Source organism: Guillardia theta (genome assembly GCF_000315625.1).
Source record: "Guillardia theta CCMP2712 unplaced genomic scaffold GUITHscaffold_108, whole genome shotgun sequence".
NCBI lineage: Eukaryota > Cryptophyceae > Pyrenomonadales > Geminigeraceae > Guillardia > Guillardia theta.
In genome coordinates, this window is record NW_005434566.1 from 112,108 (window position 1) to 124,607 (window position 12,500).

The window sequence follows — 12,500 nt, forward strand, 5'->3', positions numbered from 1 at the left end:
AGGATCAGAGTAGAAACCCTGGTCGACACGGAGCTTGATCACTATCGCCTAGGCAGTAGTAGCCCGCCACGCACTCCAGGCAAGCTGTCTGTCCCTCTAGTGACGTGTACGTCCCTGCTACGCATGCCGTGCACGAGGTACCTCCACATGCCTGGGAAAACTTTCCGACCTGACAGGCGGAGCAGCTCCGATTTCCGTCTTGTATCCAGGTGCCAGCCTTGCAGATCAAAAGCGGCATCGTGAATGGCAAAGAATGAGAGACAGGGGCGAAGTCCATGGCAACGGGGTAGTTGGTATTGACACCCGAGTCCCCTGCTACGTAAATCTGAATTGAAGCTGGCTGCTGTGCAGAGAATGAGTTCTGGACTGGAAACGAGAAAGAGACGATCTTTGAAGATTCGGTGACAGCAATTGTGTAGAGGAGAGGAGAGGCGTGGAGAGGAGAGGAGAGGAGAGGAGGGCAAGGGAGAAGATACTGCAAGGATGAAGAAACTGGTCCTTCCTTTCATCCTCGCAGCCTCTATCCTCGCTCTGACTCCTCTGATTCTCCTGCACTCCATCGATGATGTCAACCATAGCCGGAGCCCGGGAAGAGGAGTGGGGCGAGGAGGAGGAGGAGGAGGTGGTGGTGGTGGTCGAGGAGGAGTTATCAAGTCGAACAGGACGCCGTTGGCTGAGAGCAGCTTGTTGCATGGGGAGAAGGTTGCTGTTCGGGCGGAGGTCACGAACTCATCGGTCCATGCCGACGGCTCCTTCGCTTCCCTGCTGCAGCGACTAAAGACGCAGAAAGAAAGAGTCCATGAGGTAGCGGAGCCTGACAGAGCGAGCAAGGAGAGGACGAAGACGAAGCCGCAGCAGCTCAAAGATTCCTCCTCCTCCTCCTCCTCCTCCTCCTCCTCCTCCTCCAACAGCAATATCAACAGCAACAGCAACAGCAACAGCAACAGCAACAGCAACAGCAACAGCAACAGCAACAGCAACAGCAACAGCAACAGCAACAGTGCCGACTCACCAGCAAGTTTGTTCTCTGCTCTTGTACCGGAACGAGGGCAGAGGGTCGATGAGCATCGGGTCATGCCGGCGCCTCCTACTCCAGTGGCGTCTCGCTCACCTCTCCGACACCCAGCTCATGCTCAGCCAGGCAACATGACGGGACGAGACTGCGAGGGAGGAGAGGAGGAGGAGGAGGAGGAGAAGTTCGTGCTGTGGGATCAAGGGAGAACGCGAGATCTGCGCTGCTCAATCTTCTCGCGCAGTTTGACGTCGACCGTTGAAAGAAGGTTTGAGTATGGCAGGAGTCAGCTCAAGCTTGGCACCCGCTTCGACCCGCTCGTGTGCTACACGTACGTCAACGAGGAATGCTGGACAACAGAGCAGGTGGAGGATGGCAGCGACTGCGAGGATGGGGGGACGGAGGATCAGTATGCGAGGGTGAGAAAAGAGAGCAAGATCCTGTGGAGGAGGAAGTCGGAGGACAAACGAACCTCCCTGTTCTACATCAGGAGGGCGATCTCGACGGGTAGAGTGGAGGAGGACGAGGACGACGAGCGCGGGGAAGATGATGAGGAGGAGGACGGGGAGGAGAAACGCGACTGGTTCTTCGGGGAGGTTGAGAGCGCGTCCGGGTGGGGGGAAAGGGCATTGAAGGCAGCGGCAGACGTGGCAAGCAAGAAAGGCTGGAAGGAAATCTCCCTCCTCCTCCATGGGGACTCTCTCGCCCAGCTAGCGAGGAATGTCGACGAACGGTTCTCAGCTCCCCTCTGCCTCTTCTCCGCCTCGTCGCTGGACGGGTTGCAGGAGTACAACCAGCGGGCCTCCTCCTCCTCCAGGCTCTCGTGCCTCGTCGCCTTCCATGCGCTGAAGCAGGAGAAGGTCAGGAGTCTGTTCGTCAGCGCGACTATGTTCGACGTCCTCGTGCTGGGAGAGCTCCCTTCTCTCTTTGACACCCTCCTGCCCCACGAGGTCCTCCTGCACCTCGGTCGGCTCCTCCTCCTCTCGCACGTGACCCTCCTGCCGGTGAAGCAGCTGCGCAGCTTGCTGTCCCTTGTCAGCGAGACGGAGAAGAATCCGCAGCGGCTGATCGAGATGAGCGTGAGGAGGATCAGCCCCAAGGTCAAGGTCGAGGTCAAGCAGCTAAGGATGGACGTGCTGCTGGTGGAGGTGCTGGAGGGTGACCTGAGGAGGGTTAGAGTCGTTGACCTTGACAACCTGCTGTGTAAGGAGACCAGGAGCTGGAGGGAGCTCGGAGCCCCTGCCCTCCTCACCCCCTCCTCCTACACGCTGAGGATCAAGGACAGCAAGGCTCTTCTCACCCCCGAGGGGAGGGAGCACGAGCAGGATCGTCCTGCGCGCGAGCTCAGGAGGGGGCATGTCTCCTTGCAAGCTGTCATGATAGTCGGCCTGCAGCCTCAGGTCGTCTCCTCTCTCTTCTCGCAGCTGCTCCACCTTCCCTTCCCCCCATGGGCCCCCCTCCTCTCCTGGAGCTCGGTCGCGCAGCTCCAAGTCGCGCACAACCCAGAGACTTTGAGCTTCGACGTCTGCCTGTCGAGCCTTCCGGCGTTTGTGGAGCAGCAGCAGGCGAACAAAGACAAGGAGGAGGATGGTGCGTCTTCGCACAAGCGATCGGCAGCCAAGAAGTCGCAGAAGTCTGCGAAGGAGGAGGAAGTGAAGGAGGGGGATGGAGAGAAGGAGGAGGAGGAGGAGGAAGACACTGCGAAGAAGGATAGCGAGGGCGGGGAGGAGGCAGAGGTCAAGAAGAAGAGCAGCAAGGGGAGGGGGAACAAGACAACGAGCAAGAGGAAGCTGATGGGAGAGGAGGAGGAGGACAAGGAGGAGAAGCAAGAGGAGAAGTCAAAGGACGGCACATCGCTGCCGCCCCCACAGCCCATCGACATATTCTCTTCCTCCATGGTCCAGTCTTGCAACTCTCTCCTTTCTTCCCTCCTCCAGCACGTCAGCAGCAGCAGCAAGGTGCTCCTCTTCGGCTCTGAGCTCTCCCTCCTCGGCGTCAAGATTGCCTCTTCCCTCCCCGACGTTCTCGTCCTCGTCGTCCACCAGCACGAGCAGCATGCGCGCATGCAGCGGCGGCTAGCAGGGGAGATGCGCCTGACCAACCTCTACTCCTCGTTCCTCGGCATGTCCGAGAGGACAGTGAAACGCCTCCTCTCCCTCCCCGAGCCCTTCGACGTCTGTATCCTCGGCCCTCACGTCTTTGCTGCTACGCTGGAAAGATCTCCCTCCTCCTTCTTCTCCTTCCTCTCCCTCCTCCTTCGCTTCGCCCCTTCCTCCTTCCTCCTCGCGCCTCCCTCCTCTTCCCTGCGCGCAGCCATGCAGGTCCTTCACCTCAACCTCTCAAGTGGATACGACAGCACGCAGGAGCTGGTGCGGCGGCTGGAGGAGGAGAGGCTGAACCCGCGGAGGATGGAAGTTGGAGGAGCAGGAGGAGGCTGCAGCTTCGAGCTGGTGCAGCTGACGGCGGAGGAGCTCGTGCGGCAGGTCAGGGTTGGGACGCGAGAGGCGGTGATGCGGATGAGGAGAGGGTCGACCCGCCTGTCGTTCATGGGGAGAGGGAGGGGGAAGGAGGGGAAAGAAGAGGAGGAGGAGCTCTACAGGAACCGGAGAGGGATGTCGATAGAGACGCTGCTGGCGTTTGGGATGCTCAACGAGACGAAAGCTCTCTTCCTCCGCAAGTTCCTCTCGCTCAGCCTGCCGGACCAGCCCGTGCTGCCTTGCGATGTAGTGGTGCTGGAGGATGAGCTCAAGTTCGATCCCCTCGACCACTCCCGGCACGTTTACGCGCGCGTGTACTCGGAGGGGAGGAGGAGGAGCAAGAAGAGGATGGGGAAGGTCAAGGCCTGCAGCTACCAGGAGGAGGCAGCGAGGACGGTGGACCCGGACCATGTCAACAGGAGTGTAGCGGCAGCGAGCACGATCGCAAGTCTCCTCTCCTCCCACCACAACTTCTCCTTCCTCGAGTACTCGCAGTCCCTCCCCGTCGTCTCTCAGCTCCTCTCCCCCCTCCATCCTCACAGCACCTTCGTCACCGTGCAGCAGGACGAGCTCGGGCACCTCCAGCACGTCCTCTTCCTCCAGGAGTGCGGGCCAGCCAACGTCGTTGCCTGCAACGGAGCAGCTGCTGACGTCATCCCAAAACTCTACGAGTCTCCAGAGTTCCTCCGCTTCCAGTACGCGGAGCCGATGCAGCTGATGCTGGCAGCGGAGGAGGAGGAGGCTCTTCTGGGACAGCTCCTGTCCTGTGCCATGACGACCTTTCTCCTCCTCCCCTCTCCTCGCCTCCTCTCCACCGCCTTCTCCCTCCTCTTCCCCTCCTCTCGCCCGCCGAGCTTCGACATGATCGTCGAGGACCTTGTGGAGGAGGCTTCGGTGCCACTGAGGACGGAGGTGGAGGTAGCGTTCCTGCAGGAGCTCGGAGGGCATGTCTTGCTGCGCGTGCGGCTGATCAACATGACGCGGGTGGCGCATCATCACTTCGACTACAAGAAGGACGGGCACGCGCGCGTGTACGACATGCTCTTCAAGGAGAGGAGGAGAGTGCCGGCGCAGCGAGAGGACGCGTACCTGCCGGGGCAGCTGACGCTGACGAGGAGGGAAGACGAGCATTCGATCCCCTACAAGGAGCTCAGGGCGATCAGCCTGATCGCGCTGCTGCGCATGGGGCTCAACAACTACCAGAAGCGGAAGTTCTACGAAAGTTTCATCCGGATGCCGCTCTTCGAGGACATGGCGCCATGGAACATCGTCTTCGAGGGAGGCATCTTGTCCTACATCGACCAGGACACGCAGGACCAGAAGTTCGACCAGCTCCTCCCCCTCGCCTACCAGACCATGTCCGCGCTCATGAACTACATCAGAACCGTCCAGGACTTCGGCAAGTGCAAGGGAAAGGCGAGGGGAGGCAACTCTTACGGGATCCCCTACATCTCCGACTGTGTTCGCTCCTCCTTCCGCGGGCCCTGCCCCTCCTCGGATCGCCCGGTGCCCTGGTACGATTGTTGTGCTCTCTTCCTCTCCCCTCCTCTCCCCTCCTCTCCCCTCCTCTCCCCTCCTCTTCCCTCACTTCTAACCCCTCCTCTCCTCCCTCCCCCGCTCTCTCCGTTCCTCCTCTCTCCTCTCTCCTCTCCTTCCCGTCTCACATCCTGGCAGCGGCGACCACACCTGTCGCAGCACTTTCGTCGAGTGCCTGCAGGCGCTGATGGAGCAGGAGAAGAGCCGGCAGACGAGAACTTCTATCCTCGCCGACGCCTCGAAGCAGCTCACCATGAAGCTCTCCAAGTCCTAGACCTCCTTCCAAGTCCTCGCGCGTAGACGAGGAACTTCTGTCAGAGAAGAGAGAGAGGCGGGGACGAGAAAGACTTTGGGGCATGTCAGGATGGAGCAGCAGGAAGAGCGGGAACAGAAACAGCCGCAGCAGCAACAGCAGGCAGCGACAGCGGCAGTAGCAGAGGAGGAGGAGGAGGAGGAGGTTAGGGGCAGAGGTTTGTTACATGTACTGCATGAGCGATAAGTGAAGTTAAGCCTCCGAGGGAGGGATCAATAATGTACTTGTCCTTCAGCTGGAGGCCAGCTCAAGGGAGAGGTGTCGCGAGGAGGCGGGCTCGGACCTCACTGTCCGCGAGATCCTCCTGAGATCGAACCGCCTCCAGCACCTTCCCCAGCACGAGGGGCTGCTGAACGGCAGCTGGGTGCTGCAGCTCGAGCAGCTCGGCGAGGTAGGCGTGACAGGTCTTGGCGCAGTCCACGTCATCCTTGATGGGCAGCCACGAGACCCACGTGGGAAGAATCTGCAGCAAGTCAAACTCACGCTCACATGCTCACATGCTCTCATGGTCCGCAGTCCCTCCGTCGCTCCCTCCCTCTCTCCGTCTTCCCGTCGACCTCACATCCTCTCCCTCTCCTCCCGTCCGCCCTTTGCTCTCCTTGCTCTCCTTCCCCTTCCCGTCCCTCCCGGTCACGTTGGCGACACAAGGAGCGCTCTTACCTCTCCTGCGTTGGCTGTCTTGATCTGAAACTTGCAGATGCGGCCGACGGCATCGACCGCGTTGTCTGTTGCCTCGCCATTTCCCTCCTCCCTCGAGCTCGGGTGAGTAGCGACAGCATGTAGCACTTCCAGTGCCTGGAGGGGACGAGGAGACATCAGCTGGCAAGGACGCAAGAGCCCCCGACCCACCTTGGGGATGAAAGGTGCGAACCCGTCGCCTCCCCTCTCCGCACAGACGGCAAGACCGAAGCAAGCTGATCGTCGGACTGCATCAGAACTACGTCAGAGTCCTGCCTTGGTCCGCGTTCACAGCCTCACCAGCGGCGTCGTCATGGCAGCTGAACTGCAAGCATGCAGCGGCGATGTTGTTGAGGTTGGAGCGAGCAACATCTTCGCCGTGTTCCATCACCTCGCACAGGCAGTTGAGAGCGGCACACTTGTGCATGTCCAGTGACTTGGCGTTAGAGAGAACTTGACCGTAGACGGGGAGGAGAGACGTTTGCATCTTGCGGGCAAACCTTGACTTGAACACCTTGAGAGCGCTGGAGATGACCTCGACCATGGTCATCATCATCGTGTCCTCCTCCTCCTCCTCCTCCTCCTCCTCTTGTGAGGGAGAGGCAACAATGTCGTCCACGATCATCTTGATGGTCTCGCACAGCCGTGCGAGCTGCTGGTCATCCAAGGACGATGCCATGCAGGCGTCGAGACACTCAGCGATGTTGGTCAGGATGTTTTCTTGCTCGTCCACCTCGGTCTCCACCAGGCATGCCTGCAGCAAGAACGGCCACATCTGTCCCATCAGCAGGACCAAGTCGCCCTCGCTCATCATCCCCTTCTCCATACCGGCACGAGCGCACACCAGCAGCTTCGGCATGGAGTCGACGGCTGCCCTGCGAACGGAGGTGGAGAGCTTGTAGGTGAGACCGGGAATGAGAATCTCAGAGGCTCTCTTGAGCTCGGGGAGGAAGTTCTCCTTGAGAGACTCGGCAAGGGCGGCCAGCACGTTGAAGCCGAGGGCCTTGTCCTCGAGCTCCTTGATGTTGATGCTGACTCGCATCTTGCCCATCCCCTTGATGCTTACGATCGTCGCCTCCCCGTCCATCTCTCCCTCCTCCTGATCTGCTTCCTGCATGTCCAACTTGGGGTCCAGACCAGCGTATCCATAGACCTGGGGGAGGAGATGAGGGAGGTACTGGAGGAAGGACTGGCCCATGCTCCTTGAGATGCGGCAGCACGCCTGGAGGAAGTAGGACATCTGAGCATCCCCCGTCTGGTTCCTCTCGTGGAAGGACATCAGCAGGTTCATGACGGCTGGGGCGTCCTTGGAGAAGTGCTCAGTGCCGACAGCATCCGCGATGCACGAGATGCTCTCCATCGCTCGTCCGCAGAGGTCCCTGTAGTCTTCTCCCACGCTGTGATCGGAGGACGACAAGATGCTGAGCAGGCCAGGCATGAGGTGATTGTAGTACCGCACGAAGTTCTCGTTGAGAGCGGAAGCAAGGGAGGAGACAGCAGTGATGGCACACTTCTGCTGGGGGATGGAGCCCGATCCGAGGATGGACAGGAGGCTGGCAATGAGCTCGTCCGAGTACTTGAGGAGAATCTCCTCGTGCTCCTCCTCGCACTCTGCCGTGAAATCGACCAGGCACTGTCGCCAGCAGTCAGCCCAACATCACTCCCTCTCTCACCAGCCTCACCTTGGCGGCACGGGATCGTATCCTCTCATGGGAACTCGACATCAATCGCTGCAGCGAGGGCAGCACCACGTGATGGTACTCCTCCTGTACAGTGGGGGCGAAGCAGGTGCATAGGGCAGCAAGGGCCCCAAGAGCAGCCCAGGTCACCATCTGCATACCGCCGGCCATGAACTTGTTGATTGTTTCCAGGACGTGAGGGATGTTGGAGGCGAGAGACTTCTCGGCACAGGAGAGGAGCAGCGCGAGGGCTCGCAGGGCAGAGTACTGGTGCTGCCACTTGTCTGAGTTGAGCTTGTTCAAGATGATGGAGACAACGGTGGATGAAATTCGATTTCCTCCCATGGCAAGGAAGAATCTCTCCATCGACTCTTCGCCGTATCTCACGAGCTCCTCGACTTCGTCCTTGTCTTCCTCGTCGCCGACATTCTTGTACCAATCCGCCTCCTCCTCGATCGCTTCCACCATCGACATCATCACCGGCAGGCAGTTCTCCGTCAGCTGCGGGATCTTTCTTGCCAGCGCCGGCTTGTTCTCCACGTAAGTAACAATGAGCTCCATGGCGAGGCTTCGCAAATCATCGTCAACTTCCGCATTCCCTGTAGAAGGATCAGCGTCGGGCATGAGACATGCGAGCACGTACCTGTGACGGCATGCGCAGACGCGAGAAGCTGTTCGATCGAGGGTTTCACAAAGCCGGGGTCTTGAGCGGTGAGGTCGATCAGAGCTGAGAGGCACGTCCTAGACTTGTCGCGGCTTCCCGACTGGAAGGCGTCTTGCAGTACAGAGATCATCTTCGGCAGCAGGGACTGCAACTTGGCCTGCATCTGCTTGCCCCTGGCATCACACAAGTGAGGAGCTATGCTGCTGACTGTTGAAAGACAGATGCATCTGACATCCAGCGAGTTCTGCGGGGACAGGGCAGCTTCGAGCACGGGCAGAAGAGGCTGGACCGCTGGGAGGACGATGTCTTCGCCGATGTCGTCGGACAAGGACTTCAGGAGGTTTAGCCCCAACGACTTGGTCGTTTCTTTCACGTCATTGCAGCAGTTATAGACGAAAGGAAGGATCTCCGACCAGCCCTCTGACATCCCGTCAGCATCGACTCGCTCAAAAGGGCAGGTGGCAGGCACTGCTGAGGAGGCGATGGAGGCGACCCGGGAGATGGCGTCTGAGATGTTGCGCGCGACTGACATCTCGCTCTCTACCGTCAAACTCTCCAGCAGCTCCGACTTGATCTGCCCTCTCGTGTTCACGTCCAGCTTCGACCACCTCTCGCTGGTGACACTCCGCCGGAACAGGACGATTGACATCTTGCGCATCTGGCATGCAGCTTCAGAGAGGTGCAAGGCAGACAAGCCCGACGATGTACCTGAGGATCCGCCATGGTCTTCCCCATTCTGAACAAAGAGGGGATGAAGTTAAGGTCATGATCTCGGAGCTGAGAGAACTCCTGCTCTGCTTGTTGTCGAGTTGCGTTGTCACAGGACAGGAGCCTGGGAAACAGTTGCGAGAGGTCGGCCATTTCTACAGCACCTGAGATGGTACGAGTCATGACATGGCGGACATGGCGGAAGATAGCAAGGAATTGTTCGTCAGGCAAGCTGACAGAATGAGGCAGAGAGGATAAGGCGGCAGAGGCTACAAAGAGGAATGCAAAGAGCATAGAACTAGCAAGGGGAGGAGGGGAGGGAGCTCCAGACTTGACAACGTTTCCAGGATGAAACATTGCATGCGTCAGTATGGAGATGGAAATGTGAGAAAACGGGGAGGGAGGAGGAGGCAGCACTCGAAGCGCAGAGTGATCTTTGGCGGGAGTAACAGTGGGAAACATAGGCGATCTGCGAGGAGAGGAGAAATGGGCACGAAGAAACTTGAGGTGGAGAGAGAGAGGAAAAGGAGCAGCAGCAGGAAGCAAATAGCAGAGAGAGGAGAGTGGAACAGAAGCTGGAGCTGGAGCTGGGAGGGAGGGAGGGGGAAGGAGAGAGGGAGGGAGGGAGGGAGAGGGGGGCGCAGGAGCAGCGGCTATTTTCGCCATTGTAGAAGGGCGAGAGGGCGGGAAGGATCCTGAGGAATAGCTGCAAAAGGGACATGGGGTGCTTAGTACTAATGGCGGGTAGTACACCCAAGAACAATCCAGTACACTTCAATAGGGTGGGTACTTTATGTTTGTAGAAGGGGTACATAAAAATCAAAGGGGTATGAAGTGTCGGGGGTAGGGTAGTCACAGGGCCTTTTGGCGGGAAACTGGGTCAGTGACCTTCTTGTCCGACTGCCACGACGGTCGGAGCCGGGCCGGGCCGCCGGGTGACTCGAACCGCCCGGGCTCAGCCTGAGATCCGGGACAGTGAGTCCTGCCGGCCGGTGCCCGGGCGGTACGGTAGCCTCTGAGCCGGGCGTGCCGCCAGCAATCATACCCTCAGTGAAGGCTTCGGCCAACTTGAGTCCGACAGCCAGTGACGCGTGACTGGCCGCGCGGCCCCCGTGCCCCCGGCCATTCAATGATCCCGACAGACGAGTCGCCGGGCCGGCCCAGCCGGGCTTCCGAGGCTTCGAAGCCTGCCCCCGGACTCACTGCGGTAGCATGTCATCGGACTCTCGCGCCGTGCGGTAGCATGTCATCGGACTCTCGCGCGGCACTCTGACAGTTTGACTCTGTCATGTGACACAGTTTGACACTGTCACATGACAGAGTCAAACTGTCACATGACAGAGTCAAACCACTTCCGGCCCGACCGCCGCCGCCCGGCCCGGCACAGGCTGCCACGGTGAGTGATCGGACAGCCGGGAGAGTCAGAGTCGGCTGCAGGTGTAGAGTCCGGGGCCGAGGTCCCAACGGGGGCCGAGGTCCATGCCACCGGCGTGGCGCCCAGACCGGTACACTACTACGGTACCGAGGCCCTGACCGAGGCCTCTGACCGAGGCCCAGGCGGCCCGGGGGAATGAGGGGGATGAAAAAGAACCTTCCATCATGCACGTGAAAATTCGCATGGGAGGGAAGGGAGGCGGGGGGGGAAGGGAGGGAGGACGGCAACGAGGAAGGAGGGAGACAGATGGAGGAAGAGCAGAGTCCAAGGTCCCTACAAGGGGAAGAAAGACGTTCAATGGGAGGGAGAGGAGAAGCTGCTGATGGTCTTCCTGTCTGTCTTGCAGAGCATGGCTTCGTCTGTAGACCCCGAAGACTATAACATCAATTCTGCAAAGCTGCACGAGCAAAACCAAAGGGTTTTATCAGCACAGGTTGGTACACTGCTGCTGCTGCTGCTGCTGCTGCTGCTGCTGCTGCTGCTGCTGCTGCTGCTGCTGCTGCTGCTGCTGCTGCTGCTGCTGCTGCTGCTGCTGCTGCTGCTGCTGCTGCTGCTGCTGCTGCTGCTGCTGCTGCTGCTGCTGCTGCTGCTGCTGCTGCTCCTCCTCCTCCTCCTCCTCCTCCTCCTCCTCCTCCTCCGTCATCCCGTTTTGCTTTTCCCAAAAGCAACTGTGTTGTTGTCTAATCGTCCCAAAACAGGAAAAGGCACAACAGGAGAAAGAGGATGAAGAAGCTCTGGAACGGATGGAAGCGATGTTCAAGGGCAAACCGCTGCCAGAAGAATGGTAGCTTTGTCCACTTTGACTCCCTCCTCTCTGTCTCTGTCTGTCTGTCTGTCTGTCTGTCTGTCTGTCTGTCTGTCTGTCTGTCTGTCTGTCTGTCTGTCTCTCTAATGCGTTCTGTCTGTCTGTTTGGCTCAACTACGATGCAGGGACCCGAACTCTCATCCTGCTTTCATGGTTGACGTGGACAGTGAGAAGGAGAAAGGAAATCCATTTGTACGTCATTTCTGCTCCTGCTCCTGCTCTCTCTCTCCTGTCTCCTCATTGTGGATGAAACGGTAGCTGATGGAGGAGCAGGTGGAGGGGATGGAGCTGCTGAAGACGCCTGACCCACCAGAGGCAACTCTTGTTCGCTTCCTCTGCTCCAGTGAAGGATGACTTGCAGTACATCGCTGAGACCCTGAAGGACAAGGGGAACGCGTACGTTCCCCCTCCCCCTCCTGCTTTCTCCTTACCTCCCCTTGCCTCTCCTGGGCGTCCTCCCGCTCCTTCACGTGCTGTCTACTTTTCTCTCCCTCTCTCCCTCTTCCACTTGCTTTACTGTCCCTTCCTGCCTTCCTCCATCCCTTCCTCCTTCCCGTCGCTCATCCTCTCCCTCTCCATCCTCCTTGTTCTCTTTCAGCTGTTTCGTCTGCTGCTGCGGTCTCACTTGTGTTTCAGAGCCCTCAAGCGAGGACCCAAGTACTACGAGGATGCTGTGAAATTCTACACTGAAGCGCTGGAGGTGACTGCTGCTGCTGCTGCTGCTGCTGCTGCTGCTGCTGCTGCTGCTGCTGCTGCTGCTGCTGCTGCTGCTGCTGCTGCTGCTGCTGCTGCTGCTGCTGCTGCTGCTCTCCTCCCTCTCCTCTCCTCTATCGTTCCCTTCTGCTCTGCTCTGCTCTGCTCTGCTCTTCCCTCTTCTCGTCTCGCTTTTCCGTTCACTGACCCTAGAACAGGCCAAGTCGCCGCTACCCCAGCAGAACGCCATCTTGCTGTGCAACAGAGCAGGTCAACTTCTGCTGCAGGCCTTCGCCGGTTGACTCTCCCAGCAGCCGTCCAGCTGCTGAGGAAGAACTGGGGGAAGGTGATAGAGGATACGAGGGAGGCTATTAAGCTGGACCCCTCCAACATCAAGGCTTACTACCGGTCGAGATCCAGCTGACCTCCAGCTTTCCCCGTCCCCTCCTCTCTCTGAGTCTGTTGCACCCCCTCCCCCTCTGTCCTCCGTAGATCTGCTG

The 12,500-nt window shown here is 59.2% G+C and overlaps 3 protein-coding genes across 3 annotated transcripts in view; 2 read left to right on the forward strand and 1 right to left on the reverse strand.

Moving 5' to 3' along the window:
* Positions 1-483: 483 nt before the first annotated feature.
* On the forward strand, positions 484-5,299 carry GUITHDRAFT_117305 (hypothetical protein; the record flags this gene model as incomplete). Its single annotated transcript, XM_005823448.1, has 2 exons — positions 484-5,003; positions 5,164-5,299. 2 exons carry the CDS (start codon positions 484-486, stop codon positions 5,297-5,299), a joined length of 4,656 nt encoding a protein of 1,551 aa, XP_005823505.1.
* A 286-nt stretch (positions 5,300-5,585) lies between these two features.
* GUITHDRAFT_117306 (hypothetical protein) lies at positions 5,586-9,424 on the reverse strand (the record flags this gene model as incomplete). Its single annotated transcript, XM_005823449.1, has 7 exons — positions 5,586-5,801; positions 5,999-6,133; positions 6,188-6,264; positions 6,317-7,649; positions 7,699-8,294; positions 8,339-9,017; positions 9,068-9,424. 7 exons carry the CDS (start codon positions 9,422-9,424, stop codon positions 5,586-5,588), a joined length of 3,393 nt encoding a protein of 1,130 aa, XP_005823506.1.
* Positions 9,425-10,846: 1,422 nt separating this feature from the next.
* Positions 10,847-12,500, forward strand: part of GUITHDRAFT_155219 (hypothetical protein) — a gene marked incomplete at its 3' end in the record, with an annotated part of 2,780 nt that continues 1,126 nt past the window's right edge. The window contains exons 1-8 of the mRNA XM_005823450.1: positions 10,847-10,935; positions 11,201-11,286; positions 11,433-11,499; positions 11,581-11,622; positions 11,669-11,703; positions 11,944-12,007; positions 12,219-12,270; positions 12,315-12,408. Of these exons, the coding sequence (XP_005823507.1) occupies positions 10,852-10,935; positions 11,201-11,286; positions 11,433-11,499; positions 11,581-11,622; positions 11,669-11,703; positions 11,944-12,007; positions 12,219-12,270; positions 12,315-12,408 (524 nt within the window). The remainder of the gene's footprint in view (positions 10,936-11,200; positions 11,287-11,432; positions 11,500-11,580; positions 11,623-11,668; positions 11,704-11,943; positions 12,008-12,218; positions 12,271-12,314; positions 12,409-12,500) is intronic.